General features: G+C 39.4%; 1 protein-coding gene across 1 annotated transcript in view; it reads right to left on the bottom strand.

Annotated features, from left to right (window-relative positions):
• The window catches only part of SLC39A9 (solute carrier family 39 member 9), a 50,498-nt gene that overhangs the window by 12,870 nt on the left and 16,321 nt on the right, over positions 1 to 21,307 (bottom strand). Inside the window, exons 2-3 of the mRNA XM_005686014.3 lie at positions 18,190 to 18,298; positions 554 to 751 (exon numbers count right to left, since the gene is read on the bottom strand). Coding sequence (XP_005686071.2) covers positions 554 to 751; positions 18,190 to 18,298 — 307 coding nt within the window. The remainder of the gene's footprint in view (positions 1 to 553; positions 752 to 18,189; positions 18,299 to 21,307) is intronic.

Raw genomic sequence — 21,307 nt, forward strand, 5'->3', positions numbered from 1 at the left:
TCATCTCAGAATTTAATGTTCTTAGTCAAGCTACTCAACAATAGCTGTTATACTAATGTCCTAAACAATTTAACTCTAACTTGCTTATAATTTAAAGATATTATACCATTATTTAATACATTGATAAAGAGACATCCTATATCACAACCTTGTTTTTAATGTTTTAGTAACTATATTTCAATAAAATTTATTTTCTCTGTAGTCCTATGTACTATGCTTTATGTATTTAAAAACTATTTATCCCAATGAATGGTCCATAGGCTTTAGACTGCTTAAAGGCTCCATGGCACAAAAAGGGTTAAGAACTTCTGCCCTAGACCTCCACCAAATGAAACAGCTTTAAGATAACCAGGGTAGTAACCCAACAAACACTCTCTTGTGCCACATGTCACAACCCACTAGCTTCCTCAAATGAATAACATATTCACCAGAACCTAAGACAAGAGTTTTAATACTAAATATGGCCACTGATACATACTGAATCATTCAATCATTTGTGATCACCTAAAATGCAAAGTTTTTGCACTGCTCAGAAAACCTTGGGGCCACTTACCGTCAGTAGAATGCACATGGGAGCTGCCAATCTGGTCCACCAACAACATGAAGACAAAGCCCAGTACGAGGGACACACCGATGTAGGCATGCAGCTGCGTGTGGTCATGGCTGTGCTCATGTTCATGGGCAACTGGTACTACTGCTGCTTTGTCTGATGCAATCACGTTCTGTGTTTGACTCGCTTGGTGGTGCTTCCCTAGAGCAGAATGAACCATAAAGAGATAACATGTTTACTCCCTTAAAGCATCTTATGTAGAGGCTTCCGTTCTTTTGTACTTTGAGCTCTACAGATTTTTCTGCAAAGACATTCACTTCCTGTATTGAAATCTAGCAAGTCATAAACTCCCTCAAAGTTCATGATGAAAAAATTCCCAAAGCTCTTCTGCTTTTGGCAGGCAGAGTTTTTAACTGCCTATTATTTTCAAAACCTAGGAAGTGGAAGCAAATCACCAGGCAAGAAAGCAGTCATTTTCCCAAGGGATATCATCTTCCAATCCCCCCTTCTGTCTAGAGATTCACACCAGTCTCACCAGAAACCACAGAAAGATTTATTCTGATGAAAACAGGCAAATGAAGAATAATAATAATGAAAATAATTCATCTAGTTTTATACTTAGGTTGATACAAAAATTGCAAATAAAGAGCAAACTGAGTATAAAACGCTTTAGCTTTAAAACACATCAGGGGACAATCACCAATTAGAAACCAAAAGGGCAGGGCAGTTTAAAGGAGACATTTCCTTCAGTCTAAATTCAGTTCTAGAAATACAATTGTTGGGGTACTCTGAATTACAGGAAATGACACCTGGCTAGGCAATATTAATACTACTAGTTTATACTCAAATATCTGACACTCAAAGCATGAATACTTCAAGAATTCTTATCTTTGCTGGTTTTATAAATACAGGCCAAAATACTAAACATATTCACCATTTATAATTAGATTTAGCATTTAACCTTTGACTAAAGAAATCACAGAAGCCTGCTGTAATAATTTAGACCCTGCCTTAATTATTGAGAAGCACAAACCATCTTAAGATAACAAAAATACATTTTTCTAATTCTTTAAAGATTTTTTGTTTACATAGCTTTTTCCTTTTAACTTTTTAAAAATGTAAAATATACATTACATAAAATTTACTTATCATTTTAAACATTTTTAATCATATGATTCTGTGGCTTTAAGTACACACATTGTTCTACAACCATTATCCAGGTCCAGAACTTTTTCATCTTCCCAAAGTAATTTTTTAGCCTTAAGACTTTTTTCCAAATAGTGATTTCATTGTTTGCGTTATTTTTTCATTTATTTGCTTTTAAATGTCTCAATCTTTTTTTTTTTTAAACACACTTCATTGAGGTATAACTCACAAATGTAAAAACTCTAGTTAAACTACGACCAAGTTCAAGTTTTGGAACAGTACTCAAAAATACCAGAACAGTTCTCCTGTGCTCCCTTGGAGTCAATATGTTAGTCCTGGTCCCAAGCAAGTGCTGAATGTGCTTCTTGTCCTCTGAGTTTTCCCTGTTCTAGGATTTCCTATAAATGGAGTCATGCAATATGTATTCTTTTGCATAAGGATTCTTTAGATTAGCAGAATATTTTGAGATTTATCTAAGCTTTGCATGCATCTGTCGCTTGGTCCTCGTTTTTGCTGAATAATGTCCCATTGTATGGACATATCACAACTTATTTACCCGTTCAGCTACTGATGGACATTTAGGTAATTTCCAACACTGGTCCATTATAAAGTCGCTACGAGCATTCAGGTACAAGTCTTTCTCTTTTTAAAAAAATTATTTGTATTATTTTTAGGCTGCGCTGGGTCTTCACTGCTGCAAGTGGGCTTTCTCTAGCAGCAGCAAGCAGGGGTTACTCTCTGGTTGTGGTGCAGGGGCTTCTCTTGTTGTGCCTCGAGGTACCTGGGCTTCAGTAGTTATGGTGCATGGGCTCCAGGGCATGGGCTCGGTAGCTATGGCATACAGGCTTAGTTGCCCTGTGGCATGTGGCATCTTCCCAGACCAGGGATCAAACCCATGTCCCTTGCATTGGCAGGTAGATGCTTAACCAATGGACCACCAGAGAAGTCCAGGTAGAAATCTTCTGTGGATGCAAGTTTTCTTTTCCCTTGAGTAAATACCTAGGATCAGAACTTTTGGGTATATGTATATTTATAAAAGAAAATGGGCTTCCCAGGTGGTGCTAGTGGTAAGGAGCCTGCCTGCCAATGCAGGAGACATAAAAGACACGGGTTTGATCCCTGAGTCGGGAAGATCCCCTGGAGGAGGAAATGGCAGCCCATTCCAGTATTCTTTCCTGAAAATTCCACGGACAAAGGAACCTGGCGGGCTACAGTCCATAGAGTTACAAAGAGTTGGACACGACTGAAGTGACTAAACATAACAAAACATAAAACTCTCAAACTGTTTTCCAAAGTGGTTGTACCAGTTTACATATCCAATAGCAATGTCTGAAAGTACTAGTTGCTCCATACCACTGTCAACATTTGATACTATGAGGTTTAAAATTTTTAACCATTTTTACATAGGTGATCATGTCATCTGCAAATAGATAGTCTTAATTCTTGCCAATCTTTATGCCTTATCTTTTTGTTTCTGGCCTTATTGCAAACTAGCATCTGGCTAGGACTCCAAGTACAATGTTAAGTACCAGTGGTTGAGAGGAGACAGCCTTGTTTTGTTCCCAGTGTTATGCATTTTATCTGATGTTGTTGTTGTATGACTCTTTGCAACTTTACAATGGTTACAACGCAAAAAAATTTCCTTCTCTTTGTCCCTCCCTTATGCTCCTCTTAAATGCCAAGTCACAAGCCCAACTTACTAAATTTATCCCAGATCCACTGAGTTGCTACATTCAGTTTGGAAGCACTGATGGAGGTAAAGAGAGACTTTCAGATGAAGAAATAGATGATTTTGGAATAAGAGGAATTTCCTGGAAATTAGAAGCCTACACTGCAGTGATCAATTAAAGAGAACCAAACTCTAGACAGGTCTAGGAGGAAAAGGTGGGCATACAGAGTATGCCCATGCTGTTCTTCACACAAGCATAATTATTGTTAGCAAAAAGGATTTTAAGCCAGAGAACTGACTGAAAGCTCAGAGATGAAAAATCATTAAGTTTATGAGAGAAGCAGTCTAAGAATTTTGATTGGTAGTGTTGGACAATTAAACTGTGGCCTCATGGTAACATAAGGGTGTTTGGTTTGTGAAAAATCAATGAACTATACACTGTCAAATAATTAGCATGGCCTTGAGAATGAAAAATAAATGAAGTAAAACACTTGACTTTCTCTAAAGACAAGGCAATTTTTGGTATGCTTCCATTTTAATATACAAAACCAATTCTTCATATTTATAAATGTAAAGAAACTACACATGTGAAGTCAGTCATAGAATTTTGGTACCTACAATTTTCAATACTACTTAGAAAGATGCTATTGGAAAGGGTTTGAATGATTACCTTTTTAAAAGCTCCCCACTAAATATTTAACAAAATGAGCTCTCATCTCTGCCTTTGTTTAGTCTGCAGTTCATGAATCCATGGGCCTTCCATGCTGCTTCTCCTGGGAAACAGCCTGTCTCTCAAGACTCAGCGTGTAAGCTCCTTCCTCCTTGGCATTTTCCGTGTCCTCTTCTCCTCATGCATATCCAGCAGACTGGTGCGTGTCAACCATAAGTTTTGTATCACTATACTACAATTCAGACAGCAGCAAGCTACAGGACAAGGGTTCATGCCTAGCTTTGTAAATAAAATTTGCACTGGAATGCAGCCATGCTCATTTGTTCACAGACTGTCTATCGCTGCTTTCATGCTATGACAGCAGAGCTGAGTAACTGCAACAGAAACCATATGGCCCACAAAGCCTGAAATATTTACTATTTGGCCCTTTTAGAAAAAGTTTGCCAGCCCTTGCTGTCACTGACTGTTAATTTATTCATTTTCCATCGGCTGTGAATTCTTGAAGGCAGAAGCTATATTGTAGATCTATGAACTCTAACAATCAATATAAGGCCATAAATTGAGTATATACTCAACAAATAGATTTTGAAGGCAAAAAAAAAAAAAATGGCCTCACACTCCTGTAATTTTTTAAGTTGACATTTCATTTCGAAAGTTAGGCAATTAATTCCTTCCAATGCAAAAAGATTTTTTAAAATCTAAATAAAACACAATCTTTTAGTCTTATATTTTAGAATGGCTTCCCTGGTGGCTCAGATGGTAAAGAATCTGCCTGCAATGCAGGAGACACAGGTTTGATCCCTGGGTTGCCTCTGAAGAAAGAAATGGCTACCCACTCCAGTATTCTTGCCTAGAAAATTCCATGGACAGAGAAGCCTGGTGGGCAACATACAGTCCATGGGGTCGCAAAGAATTGGACGTGATTGAAAAACTTCCACTTTCAAGATAATTATGTACATGATTCTTTATAAATCCAGACTTAATAGGTAACAGATGTATATGTTAAATTAGGTGAAAGGTTATGCTAACGTGAGCTGAGGTACAAAGGTGGGTTAACACCTCATTAAAGGGTGGAAAATTCTGAAAGAGATGGGAATACCAGACCACCTGACCTGCCTCTTGAGAAATCTGTATGCAGGTCAGGAAGCAACAGTTAGAACTGGACATGGAACAACAGACTGTTTCCAGATTGGGAAAGGAGTACGTCAAGGCTGTATACTGTCACCCTGCTTATTTAACTTATATGTAGAGTACATCATGGGAAACACTGGGCTGGAAGAAGGACAAGCTGGAATCAAGATTCCCGGGAGAAACATCAATAACCTCAGATATGCAGATGACACTACCCTTATGGCAGAAAATGAAGAGGAGCTAAAAAGCCTCTTGATGAAAGTGAAAGAGGAGAGCGAAAAAGTTGGCTTAAAGCTCAACATTCAGAAAACTAAGATCATGGCATCCTGTCCCATCATTTCATGGGAAATAGATGGAGAAACAGTGTCAGGCTTTATTTTTTTGGGCTCCAAAATCACTGCAGATGGTGACTGCAGCCATGAAATTAAAAAGACGCTTACTCCTTAGAAGGAAAGTTATGACCAACCTAGATAGCATATTCAAAAGCAGAGACATTACTTTGCCAACAAAGGTCCGTCTAGTCAAGGCTATGGTTTTTCCAGTAGTCATGTATGGATGTGAGAGTTGGACTGTGAAGAAAGCTGAGCGCCGAAGAACTGATGCTTTTGAACTGTGGTGTTGGAGAAGACTCTTGAGAGTCCCTTGGACTGCAAGGAGATCCAACCAGTCCATTCTGAAGGAGATCAACCCTGGGATTTCTTTGGAAGGAATGATGCTAAAGCTGAAACTCCAGTACTTTGGCCACCTCATGCAAAGAGTTGACTCATTGGAAAAGACTCTGATGCTGGGAGGGATTGGGGGCAGGAGGAGAAGGGGACAACAGAGGATGAGATGGCTGGATGGCATCACCGACTTGATGGATGCGAGTCTGAGTGAACTCCGGGAGTTGGTGATGGACAGGGAGGCCTGGCGTGCTGCAATTTGTGGGGTCGCAAAGAGTCGGACACGACTGAGCGACTGAACTGAACTGAACAGAGAGGGTGTTAGTCATACTATTATTTGTGAACAGTTGTATAATAATTTTCAAAGGCAATTACTTTGGGGGTATCCATAGCTCTGAAATTAAATGTCAAGCCTAATCACAACTTTCAAAGGATGACCAACATTATTTCCCTTCACTGTTGTTTAGGCGCTAAGTCATGTGTGACTCTTTGCAACCCTTGGACTGCAACATGCCAGGCTTTCCTGTCCTCACTATCTCCTGGAGTTTGTTAAAGTTCATGTGCATTGAGTCAGTGATGCCATCTAACTACCTCATCTTCTGCCGCCCTCTTCTTTTGCCTTCAGTCTTTCCCATCCTCAGGGTCTCTTCTAATAAGTCAGTTCTTCGCATCAGGTGGCCAAAGTACTGGAGCTTCAGCTTTAGTTATCAATCTTTCCAATGAATATTCAGGGTTGATTTCCTTTAGGCCTGACTGGTTTGATCTCCTTGCAGTCCAAGGGACTCTCAAGAGTCTTCTCCAGTACCACAATTCAAAAGCATCAATTCTTCGGCACTCAGCATTTTTTATGGTCCAACTTTCACATCCCTTAATAATAAGGTACAGAATTTTTCAATTTAGGTGAGTATAAGAACCTATATCTTATCCTAACAATGCTTTCTTTATCTAAATCATTTTGGAACTCTTGGCATAGCCTTCGGAGTCAAGTTTATGAGTCACAATAAAACTACTTTCTAATATACCAGCTTCTGATCTAAAATAATACTGAATAAATGGGTCAGCTATGTTATTAAACAGATTCGCGTTGAATAAACTATATTTCTGCAAACCTTAACTGCTTTTAAGGAAAACTCTGCTGCCACTGATGATTTTCATCTCGTACTCTGGAGGTAAATTAAAGAGAGAGTTCTAACATTTTTTGAGCATTCACTAATATAAGTATATAATTTCCTGATATTAGCACTTTAAAAGAATTAACATTTAATTTTATGTATAAATAAAACTGTGGTAAATAAATGTCAGGAACATTATTTTATATATATATATGGCAAATAAATGTCAGGAACATTATTTTATATATATATATATAAAATATTTATATAAAACTTGAAGTAAGTGTGCTGTTGATTGAAGGTTTCCATACAAGATTTGAATACTTATAATTAAGTGGAATTTAATTTTATATATAAAAACATAAAATATTTACTGGATTATATACAATAAATGGTAGGCATTATTGGTTTTATTTGCAAGCATTAGCCAAAACAAAACAAAAAAACTTTTTAAAGTGAGTGATAATCCCATGACTTGTTAGCACATTAACAGTTTAGTAATGAGATATGGATATTCAGTATTAACACATCCACCCTTCCTCTTATACTGAAGGACATGAAACTCAACCCAGCAAAACCTGAGATCTCAAAAACCAGCTATTTACTATTTACACTAGCCAAGATATGGAAACAACATAAATGGCCACTGACAGATGACTGGATAAACAAGATGTGGTATATACATATAACGGAACACTACTCAGCCATACAAGAGAGTGAAATAATGCCATTTGCAGCAAGATGGATGGACCTGGAGACTATATACTAAGAGAAGGAAAAGGCAGCCCACTCCAGTGTTCTTGCCTGGAGAATCCCAGGGACGGGGGAGCCTGGTGGGCTGCCGTCTATGGTGTTGCACAGGGTCAGACACGACTGAAGCAACTTAGCGGCAGAGACTATACTAAGTGAGGTGAATCAGAAAGAGAAAGACAAATGCCACATGACATCACTTCCATGTGGAATTTAAAATATGACACAAGTGAACTTATCTATGAAACAGAAACAGACTCACACACATAGAGAAGACTTCTCACTGCCAAGGGGCAGAGGGGTTGGGGAGGGATGGATTGGGAGTTTGGGATGATTAGATGCAAACTATGATAGAATGGAGAAACAAGGGCCTACTGCATAGCACACGGAACTATATAGTCGATATCCTGTGATAAACCCTAATGGAAAAGAATATGAAAAATAATATACATATGTATAACTGAGTCACTTTGCTATACAGTAGACATGAACACCCATTGTGAATCAACTATCCGAAAATAAAGTTCAAAATTTTAACACCCAGATATTTAATTAAAATTTGTGTACATATGTTACTCATTCTTGAAAGAACTTTCAGGTTCTTACTGTTGAGTCTATTTCACACAGGGCACTGGTTGGTAATGAATACATGTTCCATGTCACATTTCCCACTGCAAAGTATATAAACCCAGTATTATCATTGGATATTGCTCATCAGTCATATATTTTCTCATGCCACTAACAGTGTTCAGCAAATCATTATGGGCTTAATTCTCTCCCTAAATACTCATACAGGAACTCTTCCAATAAGCTCCACCAGTATGGTATATAGCCTTCTTATGTTATGGACACATATGTTAAATTATTGATAAATATAATAGAATCAATTTACCCTTTGAAGACATTCACTAGAACTCCTTCAGATTAATATTTACAAAGGACAAAGCATTCTAAGAATCAAACCTTCAGGTAATCTGTTTCTTTGTGGGGAAGGGTGACCCCCAGCTTTGATGTTTATATTTTTGGCCTTTATTGATTGTTTTAAATTTCTTACCTTCTACTTATATCTTATAACCTTTACAGATTTTTATTATACACCTTTTTTTTTTTCCTGGGCAAAGACAGACAGTTCTTTACACTTGATGTGTTTTCAGTAATAGTCAAAGTGTTAGTCGCTCAGTGGCATCTGGCTCTTTGCGAGCCCATAGAATTGTAGCCTGCCAGGCTCTTCTGTCCATGGAATTCTTCAGGCAAGAATACTGGAGAGGGTAGCCATTTCCTTCTCCAGGGGTTCTTCCGACCCAGGGACTGAATCTGGGTCTCCCACACTGCAGGCAGATTCTCTATGGTCTCAGCCACCAGGGAAGCCCAATAGGGTAGAGCAGCTCTTACTTACTATCTGTTTATCATGTAAAAGAGAAAACTGACTATAGTCAAACTAATGTTTTAAAGGGATGTTAATGAATCTTTTTTTTTAAATTAAAATACTACTATTTCTGAAAGGAAAAAAAATCTCATTATAGGGTAGGAAACTTACATTTCTTTAGCAGATAAACAATGTTTTGGTGATATGAAATTCCTTACAATGTTCACCACATAGCAGAGTGTCATTAAAAGTATAGACTTCAGACAGAGTGAGACAGCCTGTGTTCAAATCCTGGTCCTGAAACCTACTGCTTGAGTTGCCTGGGCAAATTATTTAACCTCTCAGGGGCTCAAAAGTCTCATCCATAAAGCAATATCCACCTTAGAGGGTTGTTGTGAATGATTAGGCGATATAGTCACACACCTGGTATTGTGGTTAAGTGCTCACTAAATGTTCAGGAGGGATTGGGGGCAGGAGGAGAAGGCGACGACTGAGCGACTGAACTGAAACTGACTGAAATGTTCAGGAACATAGTTGTACATTAAATGGAATTAATTGAGGAGATGTACATGAACATGTGAAACATCTGGAGTGAATATCTGGTCAGATACAGTACTGAACAATACAACAATTTCAGAGTCCTGAAAGTAAATAATATATATATAAATAATATAATTATATTATACAATTATATTATAGTATATTATATATTATATATAAATATATTCTATAAATTATATTATATAATTAATATATAATATATAAGAGCCTTAAAGAGCTCCATTTTTATTAATGGATGATAGGATAAATGTTAATATAATAGCAGATTTAACCCTCTACTTTAAAAGAATTTTGGTGGTTTCAAACATTAGCTCCATAGTAAACAAGTACTGCAGTACTCAATAAACTATGTTCCCAAAACTTCTGTTTCTACAGAAAGACTGTTTCCTCACATGAACACAGATAATCATCTAAGTCCAGTGATTTTAGAGCTATAATTGTAGAAGAGTATGTGAGAAGTTCCTTTTCACATTAATTTGTACTTAATACTGCTTATTAAAGTGCCAGAGTACTTAGTTAACATGGTATACTGAGCTCTGAAAAAATACCTGCTAGTAATTATCATAATTATAAGGTCCACAGAAGAACTAAACCATAGGCTGTAGTTACATGTACACAAATTCCTTTCTCAAAGTTTGCAGAAAAGTTGGTTTGAACTACAATAACTGAACAGCAGAAAGGACTTCCCTGGTGGTCCAGTGGCTGAGACTCTACACTCCCAATGCAGGGGGCCCAGGTTTGATGGAACAAGATCCCACACGCTGCAACAAAGATGGGAGATCCCTCATGCTACACCTAAGACTCAACATAGTCAAATCAATCAAAACACACAGACATACACATAGAGACACCACTACCCATCTATTTGGGTGATTAAAATAAAAAACTAAAACAAAAGAGACAACAAAAATGTTTGGAAGGGAGTCAACTGGAACTCTCACACATTACGGGGTGTGGGTATTAGTCACTCAGTCGTGTCCGACTCTGTGACCCCATGGACTGTAGCCCACCAGGCTCCTTTGTCCAGGGACTTCTCCAGGCAAGAATATTGGAGCAGGTATAAACCACTGATACACCAAACAACAGGATGACTTCTCAACTGCATTAAGCCAACTAAAAGAAGCCAGATCCAAAGACTACAAGGCTGCATATATATGACATTGAGAAAAGACAAAACGATAGACACAGAGGAGATCAGAGGTTGCTCAAGATTGGGAGCGGAGGAAAAGTTTGAGTACAAAAGGAGATGAGGGCGATGGAACTGTTCTGTATTTTGACTTAATGCATTTGACAAAACGTAGTCATTCATGCCAAAAAGAGTGAATGCTGCTGTTGTTCAGTTGCTCAGTCGTGTCCAGCTGTTTGCAACCCCATAGACTGCAGCACACCAGGCTTCCCTGTCCTTTACTACCTCTCGGAGTTTGCTCAAACTCACGTCCATTGAGTCGGTGATGCCATCCAACTATCGCATCCTCTGTTGCCACCTTCTCCTTCTGCCTTCAATCTTTCCCAGCATCGGGGTCTTTTCCAGTGGGTCAGTTCCTCACATCAGGTGGCCAAAATATTGGAGCTTTAGTTTCAGCATCAGTCCTTCCAACGAATATTCAAGGTTGATTTCCTTTATTGACTTGTTTGATCTCCTTGCTGTCCAAGGGACTCCCAAGAGTCTTCTCCAGCACCACAGTTTGAAAGCATCAATTTTTTGGCTCTCAGCTTTCTTTATGGTCCAACTCTCACAACCATAGATGACTACTGGAAAAACCATAGCTCTGACTATGTGGACCTTTGTCGGTTAAGTGATGTCTCTCCTTTTTAATATGCTGTCTAGGTTGGTCATAGCTTTCCTCCCAAGAAGCGTCTTCTAATTTCATGGCTACAGTCACCATCTGCAGTGATTTTGGAGCCCAAGAAGATAAAGTCTGTCACTGTTTCCAATTTTTCCCTATCTATTTGCTGCGAAGTGATGGGATCAAATGCCATAATCTTTGTCTTTTGAATGTTGAGTTTTAAGCCAGTTTTTTCACTCTCCTCTTTCACCTGCATCAAGAAGCTCTTTTGTTCCTCTTCGATTTCTACCATTAGGGTACTGTCATCTGCATATCTGAGGTTATTGATATTTCCCCTGGGAATCTTGATTCCAGCTTGTGCTTCTTCCAGCCCAGCGTTTCTCATGATGTACTCTGTATAAAAGTTAAATAAGCAGGGTGACAATAGACAGTTTTGACGTACTCCTTTCCCAATTTGGAACCAGTCTGTTGTTCCATGTCTGGTTCTAACTGTTACTTCTTGACCTGCATACAGATTTCTCAGGAGGCAGGTAAGGTAGTCTGGTATTCCCATCTCTTTAAGAATTCTCCACAGTTTGTTATGATCCACACAGTCAAAGGCTTTAGTGTAGTCAATGAAGCAGATGTTTTTCTGGAACTCCCTTGCTTTTTCTATGGTCCAACAGGTGGCAATTTGATCTTTGGTTCCTCTGCCTTTTATAAATCTAACTTGTACATCTGGAAGTTCTCAATTCAAGTACTTCTGAAGCCTAGCTTGAAGGATTTTGAGCATAACCCTGCGAGCACATGAAATGAACACAATTTTGATGTAGTTTGAACATTCTTTGGCATTGCCTTTCTTTGGGACTGGGATAAAAACTGACCTTTTCCAATCCACTCCAGCAATTTGGAAACTGCTGAGGTTTTCAAATTTGCCGACGTACCGAGTGCTGCACTTTAACGGCATCATCTTTTAGGACTTGAAATAGCTCAGCTGGAATTCCATCACCTCCACTAGCTTTGTGTGTAGTAATGCTTCCTGAGGCCCACTTGACTTCACACTCCAGGATGTCCGGCTCTAGTTGAGTGATCACACCATTGTGGTTATCTAGATTATTAAGACCTTTTTAGTAAAGTTCTTCTGTGTGTTCTTGACACTTCTTCTTAATATCTTCTGCTTCTGTTAGGTCCATACCGTTTCTGTCCTTTATTGTGCCCATCTTTGCCTGACATGTTTCCTTGGTATCTCTAATTTTCTTGAATAGATGTCTAGTCTTTTCCATTATACTGTTTTCTTTATACTGTTTTCTTCTATGTCTTTACATTGTTCACTTATGAAGGCTTTCTTATCTTTCCATGCTGTTCTTTGGAATTCTGCATTCAGGTGGGTTTATCTTTCCTTTTCTCCTTTGCCTTTTGCTTCTCTTCTTTTCTCAGCTATTTGTAAGGCCTCCTCAGATAACCATTTTTCCTTTCTTTTTCTTGAGGATGGTTTTGATCACAGCCTACTGTACAATGTCACGAACCTCTGTCCATAGTTCTTCAGGCACTCTAACAGATCTAATCCCTTGAATCTATTTGTCACTTCCATTGTATAATTGTAAGGGATTTGATTTAGGTCATACCTGAATGGCCTAGTGGTTTTCCCTACATTCTTCAATTTAAGTCTGAACTTTGCAGTAAGAAGCTAACGATCTGAGCCATAGTCAGCTCCAGGCCTTGTTTTTGCTGACTATATAGAGCTTCTCCATCTTTGGCTGCAAAGTATATAATCAATCTGATTTCGATTTTGACCATCTGGTGATGTCCATGTGTAGAGTTGTCTCCTGTGTTGTTGGAAGAGGGTGTTTTGCTATGACCAGTGCATTCTCTTGGCAAAACTCGGTTAACCTTTGCCCTGCTTCATTTTGTACTCCAAGGCCAAACTTGTCTATTACTTCAGGTATCTCTTGACTTCCTACTTTTGTATTCCAGTCCCCTATGATGAAAAGGACATCTTTTTAGTGTTAGTTCTAGAAAGTTTTGTAGGTCTTCATAGAACTGGTCAGCTTCAGCTTCTTCATCATTAGTGGTTGGGACATAGATTTGGATTACTGTGATACTGAATGGTTTGCCTTGGAAATGAACCGAGATCATTCTATCATTTTTGAGATTACACTCAATTACTGCATCAAATTGCCAACATCCACTGGATCATGGAAAAAGCAAGAGAGTTCCAGAAAAACATCTATTTCTGCTTTATTGACTATGCCAAAGCCTTTGACTGTGTGGATCACAATCAACTGTGGAAAATTCTCAAAGAGATGGGAATATCAGACCACCTGACCTGCCTCTTGAGAAAAACCTGTATGCAAGTCAAGAGGCAACAGTTAGAACCGGACATAGAACAACAGACTGGTTCCAGATAGGAAAAGGAGTCCGTCAAGGCTGTATACTGTCACCCTGCTTATTTAACTTATATGCAGAGTACATCATGAGAAACTCTGGGCTGGAAGAAGCACAAGCTGGAATCAAGATTGCTGGGAGAAACATCAATAACCTCAGATATGCAGATGACACCACCCTTATGCAGAAAGTGAAGAGGAACTAAAGAGCCTCTTGATGAAAGTGAAAGAGGAGAGTGAAAAAGTTGGCCTAAAGCTCAACATTCAGAAAACGAAGATCATGGCATCTGGTCCCATCACTTCACGGCAAATAGATGGGGAAACAGTGGAAACAGACTTTACTTTTTGGGGCTCCAAAACCACTGCAGATGGCACTCCTTGGAAGGAAAGTTATGAGCAACCTAGATAGCATATTAACCAGAGACATTACTTTGCCAACAAAGATCTGTCTAGTCAAGGCTATGGTTTTTCCAGTGGTCATGTATGGATGTGAGAGCTGGACTGTGAAGAAAGCTGACTGCCAAAGAATTGATGCTTTGTTGGAAAGATTGGACTGAAGATCCAACCAGTCCATCCTAAAGGAGACCAGTCCTGCAGGTTCATTGGAAGGACTGATGCTGAGGCTGAAATTCCAATACTTTGGCCACCTCATGTGAAGAGTTAACTCATTGGAAAAGACCCTGATGCTGGGAGGGATTGGGGCAGGAGGAGAAGGGGACAACAGAGGATGAGACGGCTGGATGGCACCATCGACTCGATGGACATGAGTTTGGGTGAACTCTGGGAGTTGGTGATGGACAGGGAGGCCTGGCGTGCTGCAGTTCATGGGGTCACAAAGAGTCAGACACGACTGAGCGACTAAACTCAACTGAACTGCATTTCGGACTCTTTTTGTTGACTATGAGGCCTATTCCATTTCTTCTAAGGGCTTCTTGCCTACAGTAGTAGATATAATGGTCATCTGAATTAAATTTGCCCATTCCTGTCCATTTAATTCACTGATTACTAAATGTCGATGTTCACTCTTGCCACCTTCTGTTTAATCACTTCTAATTTACCTTGATTCATGGACCTAATATTTCAGGTTCTTATGCAGTATTGTTCTTTACAGCATTGGACTTGACTTTCACCACCAGCCACATCCACAACTGGGCATCGTTTCTGCTTTGGCTCAGCCTCTTTATTCCTCCTGGAGCTATTTCTCCACTCGTCTCCTATAGCATATTGGGCACCTACTAACCTGAGGGCTTCATCTTTCACTGTCATATCTTTTTGCCTTTTGAATATAAAATATGTAAGTGAAAATAGTTGTAAAATATTTCTTTTCTTTTTTTTTTATGAAGGCCAACCAGCATGTGGGATCTTCGTTCCCTGACCAGGGATCAAACTCACAACTTCTGCAGTAAAAGCACAGAATCTTAGCCACTGGACCACTAGGGAAGTCCCTTAAAAGATTTTTTAATGATTGGCTTGGGGCAGGAGAATAATCTGTGATGAAAAGGTTAAAGAGATCAGAATGCTTATTTTTTAAAAAATAGGTTTATAAAGCACATGTATCTATTTTCAAATGAATCCACAGTTATTTTGGGCCAAAACAAGGAAAACTGAAAATAAAGGAAAGCAACCCAACATACAGTAGCTACATTTAACTTTAAAACTATACCTGAAATATGGTATATACATTATTATCTCATAAAACTATCAGCAAAAGAAACAATAAAAACCTAAAGCTGAAGCACTTTCCCCCCCTACTCTAGTGTTTCCCAAACTTGTCTAATAAGAATCATTTGACAACTTGTTAAAATTAGATATACCCAAATATCTTCCCTGGAGATTTTGATTAAATAATCTAGGTTGGGGATCAGAAAACTGTACTTTTAAAATGCACCCCTCCCTCAAGAAACTTTTATTATCAGACAAGTTTAGCAAACAACTACCACCCATAATTCTTAGCACAAAGCCAAGCAAAACAAATGTTAAGTATCTTTTAATCATAGTCTGAATGTTTTCTAGCACACCAGCATAGTAATTTCCACAGTGGAATGAGCACACCCAGGAAAATTCAAGATGATCCACTAAAACATGAAAGGAAATACTGATCTATATACTGTTACTTTAAATCTCATTTTCCAAAATTTTCTATTTAAGGAGTGTTTTTTATAATGTAGAGTATATCAGTGCAATAGCACATGTGTTATCTTTTTTTCTCAATAGAATATATGATCAAAAAAGAGTGGAAACCACTGCTCTAAGGCTCCTAATTTGTTATTTTTTCCTCCTAAGGCTGACCAATCCTCAGCCTCCGTCCTATTTTGCACTAACCCCCATGATCCCCACTTTACCACTATGACCATATTCATACCCAAGGCATATGAGCATCATACCTCTGAATATAGGACACAGTTTTTTTCCTGTACTAACATCTGAAAAAACATTTATTATGTTGTGACTAGTAAGAAATTTTGGAGAAGGCAATGGCACCCCACTCTAGTACTCTTGCTTGGAAAATCCCATGGATGGAGGAGCCTGGTAGGCTGCAGTCCATGGGGTTGCAAAGAGTCGGACATGACTGAGCGACTTCACTTTCACTTTTCACTTTCATGCATTGGAGAAGAAAATGGCAACCCACTCCAGTGTTCTTGCCTGGAGAATCCCAGGGACGGGGGAGCCTGGTGGGCTGCTGTCTATCGGGTCGCACAGGGTCAGACACGACTGAAGTGATTTAGCAGCAGCAGCAACAGTATGAAATCTGGAAGGCGTTGACTTCTTTATTCTATTCTTAAAGTCTAGCAGACTCTTGGCATCTGAAGAGTCAGCTCACCAATATAACATTTGTGGTTCCAGTCAAGTGGGACATTTCCTGACAGGTGGGAATCTGATTTTGCTGAATCACGAATTTGAATCAAGTATGCCTCCCAGCTGACATAAAGGACCAAATCATTTAGCAGGTGAATAAACGAAGCTGACCGCCCAGCATTTACTCTTCTGTAGCTGTACTGTTCTCTGCTTGTTATTAGGGTCAGGAGAGGTCTCTTTAATTTCTTCAGTTCAGTTCAGTTCAGTCTCTCAGTTGTGTCCTACTCTTTGCGACCCCATGAATCGCAGCACGCCAGGCTTCCCTGTTCATCACCAACTCCCGGAGTTCACTCAGACTCATGTCCATCGAGTCAGTGATGCCATCCAGCCATCTTATCGTCTGTCGTCCCCTTCTCCTCCTGCCCCCAATCCTTCCCAGCATCAAAGTCTTTTCCAATGAGTCAACTCTTTGCATGAGGTGGCCAAAGTACTGGAGTTTCAGCTTTAGCATCATTCCTTCCAAAGAAATCCCAGGGTTGATCTCCTTCAGAATGGACTGGTTGGATCTCCTTGCAGTCCAAGGGACTCTCAAGAGTCTTCTCCAACACCACAGTTCAAAAGCATCAATTCTTCGGTGCTCAGCCTTCTTCACAGTCCAACTCTCACATCCATACATGACCACAGGAAAAACCATAGCCTTGAGTAGACAGACCTTAGTTGGCAAAGTAATGTCTCTGCTTTTGAATATGCTATCTAGGTTGGTCATAACTTTCCTTCCAAGGAGTAAGCGTCTTTTAATTTCATGGCTGCAGTCACCATCTGCAGTGATTTTCGAGCCCTAAAAAATAAAGTCTGACACTGTTTCTTAGTTATCCTTTACTACAGAAGTCCTCATTATCTACAAGGTTCATTATAAAGAGTCCTTGAGGCGCTTCCCTGGTGGCTCAGTGGTAACAAATCCGCCGATCAATGCAGGAAACATGGGTTCCCTCCCTGGTCTAGGAAGATCCCACATGCCCTGGAGCAACTAAGCCTGTGTATCACAACTACTGAGTCTGTGCTCCAGAGGCTGGCAGTTGCAGCTACCGAGCCCATGTGCTGTAGCTACTGAAGCTTGTATGCCTTAGACTCCATGCTCTGCAATGAGAAGCCCCCGCAGCAAGAAGCCTATGCACAGCAAGTAGAAAAAGTCAATACAGCACTGAAGACCCGGCACAGCCATAAATAAACGCACAAAATTTAAAAACAAAATGGTTAAAAAACTTTTTTAAAGGAGTCCTTGAATCCAAATGTGTTTATCTATCTATCTATCTATATTTTTTTAAATTAAAGAACACTAAAAATACAATCATTGTCATGTAGGAACTTGGAAGTTTTGCATAGGCATTAAAAAGAACGATTGTCATTCTTAGAAATGTGTTATTGCAAATAAATCTCCGTGGACTGAGGCATTCAATTCACAAACTGCTACTGACGTGTTTATTGTCAAAGACATCAAAAGATATGCTTTGGCATATATTCTATGGCAAACGTGTGAACTGTTTTCAGAAAAAAATATCACCAAGCTTCTCTTTTGAGCCCTCCACATCAATAACATAGCTCAAAGAAGGCCCATCTCTCTCTCACCCTCAAGAATATCTTCATAAAGTGCGTGCACTCCTTCAGGCACGATGACCACCAGTGCAGTTCCACAGAGGAGGCCGGCACCCAAAACAGTCACCAGCTTTAGTCGCTCCTGGAAAGAAAACATAAGCTGTTGAAAAGATTGATGACTAAACAGGGGAAAAGTTTCGGTAGTATCTGCAATGAAGACGGTGAGCTGCTTATTTGTGAGGCCAAACTCTACTATCATGGCCAGTGCATATGAAAAAGGGTCAGCTTCATCAAAGTGTGCTCGGTCCCTTCAGTCGTGTCTGGCTCTTTGCATCCCCATGGACTGTGGCCCACCAGACGCCTCTGTCCACGGGATTCTCCAGGCAAGAATACTGGAGTGGGCTGCCATGCCCTCCTCCAGGGGGTCTTCTGACCCAGGGATCACACTCTTGCCTCCTGTTTCGCCTGGGTTGCAGGTGGATTCTTCATCTGCTGAGCCATCGGGGAAGCCCAAGCTTCATGAATAATAATGCCAATTAGAACAAGGAGATATCATTTTTAAGCTTACCAGATTGGCAGTGATGTGGGAAAACTTGTCTACTACCCACAATAGGGAGAAGTTAGCATACTCATCTTAAACTGGAGGAACTGGGAGCTGCTACAACTTATCTGGACCCCAATTTGGTAATTTAGATTTAAAGCCTCAAAAATGTGAATTCTCTGATCCAACAATTTCATGTCTAGAAATTTTCCTAAGAAAGAAAGAACTATGAAAAGATGGCTACAATACATATTAAGAATGCAAACCTGAAAATAATCTAAATGTCAAAGAAAGGAGATTAGCTAATAAACTTAAATACTTCACCAGAGCACCAAGTGAAAAGTGAAAATGTTAGTAGCTCAGCAATTAAAAATTATGACAGAGGTCTACTCATGGATACAGAAGATAATGACACGACTTCCCTGGTGGTCCAGTGGCTAAGAATCCACTTGCCAATGCAGAGGACATGGGTTTCATCACTGATCCGGTAAGATCCCATATGCCATGGGGCACCTTAGCCCGTGTGGCACAACTACAGAGCCCACACTCTACAGCCTGCGGGCTGCAACTATTGCAACGTGCATGCTTGAGGTGAGGTGAGGTGAAGTCACTCAGTCGTGTCCGACTCTTTGCGACCCTGTGGACTGTAGCCCACCAGGCTCCTCCGTCCATGGGATTCTCAAGGCAAGAATACTGGAGTGGGTTGCCATTTCCTTCTCCAGGGGATCTTCCCGACCCAGGGATCGAACCCAGGTCTCCCACATTGGAGGCAGACGCTTTAGTGGCCAACGCAATGAGAAGCCCGTGTACCACAACAAACAGCAGCCCCCACTCACTACAAGAAAAAGCCTGTGCAGCAACAAAGATCCAGCAGAACCAAAAACAAATAAAGTTAATTAATTTTTTAAAAAGGCATGATATATTGCTACGAGGAAAAAACTGCTGGCAAACAATACGTATTGATAATCTTATAGTTCTTTTGAAGAAGTATAGACATAAGCAGAACAAGTGTAAAACATTAACAATTTTGTCTTTATAGTTTATAAACATAAAATGTAATATATAATTTATAAAACATTCATTTATCTGCAATGAACATGTAGTACTCATACAATGAAAAAACATTTAGTTTAATACTAAAATGTCCTCTAGTTTAAAAAAAAATGCTCGATTAAGATTGACATACTAGAGCTGTAGAGATTTGATGTATACCACTTTTTATGTATTTGGAAGTACACATCTACGAAACCATCATTAGAATCAATGCCATAAATGATCTATGGCTTTAATCCACTAATACCAGTTTTTACTTTTTACTCAGATTTCCTTAGGAGACTGTATCTGGACATAAAGGATATAAAGGATTATGTTTCAAAATTTCCTGAAGCAGCAATGTACCCTTCTTAGAGTCTCGGCAGTATGAAAAATAATCTTTAAAACTACAAGAGGGCATTTATGTTGCTTATGAAAAACTTTTAATAATTTTAACAGCATATCATGTACTCGCCTTTTCTATTCTGTTTTAGTTTCTTTTATGAGGTTAGCAAAAATAACAATGGCTGTATTAGTTCTGAAATACTACTGAAGCTGCAACTGTGAAGCTGTGGGAGTATACACACATAAGTACTGCCTCTAAGGGAGGTTCTTAGCTGAAAAGCTAGTAGAAATATTACCTGCTCCTTGTTTGGGAAGAAAGAAAGGACCCATATCTATTGTGTCTCTATTGAAAATGGGGGAACTATAGCTACAATGTCAGCACCAGCTAATACTTGCCCTATAGCAAGAGGGGAATCCCCTAAGCATCTAGGCCAGGTCAGCCCTTCACACATTCTGGATGGCTATTAATGACTTACAAACTGAGAGAGTTCTGAACGCATCCAATGGTTGCGTTCTAATGGTATACAGCTATAATACTTGTATAAAAATGCTCCAATGGTTGGGGCATTGGCTTGGGAGGCAGAACTAACTCCATGTTCAAATTAGTTAACAAGTCAGCACCTCAACTTTTCTTCTTTAAAATAATATTTCTACACATCCTATGAAGATACAGGAGGCAACAGGAGAATGTGGTTGAAGCATTTTGGGAAAAGGACATCAAACAGCTGGTGTTCCTATTTTAATGTTTAATATTGAGCTATTCTAAGAGTTTGTCTTTTCCAAGTTACTAAACTCACCAAAGCACTGCTAATCACAGCATTCATTTGAGACCAACTGTCAGAGTATGGAGAACACAAGACGGAAACACAGCTCTGACATGGCAAATAATTAGTCTTTTCATCATTCTCTCTCAACAATTCATAAAAGTCACCTTTGCTTAAAACAATCATGAATGTCAAGTTTTACTGCAAAGAAAGGACAAAAATAAGGGTAAAACTGCACCGGACTATCATTTCATTTGAGAGCCTTAGTTTCAGAACTCCACAATTCAAACTAATGAATAAATTACTAGGAAAGAAGACTGTCCTTTCAGCGTTTGACTATGCTCTACTCTGGGAAATGGAAATGAAAGATGCCTCAGCTTTGCAAATTAAGGGAAGATGAGAAGAGAGGAAAGGGATGTACCTAAAAGAGAAAGAGCTAATTGCCTTCAAGAATTACTTGGGTGGTAGC

This window comes from Capra hircus, chromosome 10 (genome assembly GCF_001704415.2).
Source record: "Capra hircus breed San Clemente chromosome 10, ASM170441v1, whole genome shotgun sequence".
NCBI classification, from domain to species: domain Eukaryota; kingdom Metazoa; phylum Chordata; class Mammalia; order Artiodactyla; family Bovidae; genus Capra; species Capra hircus.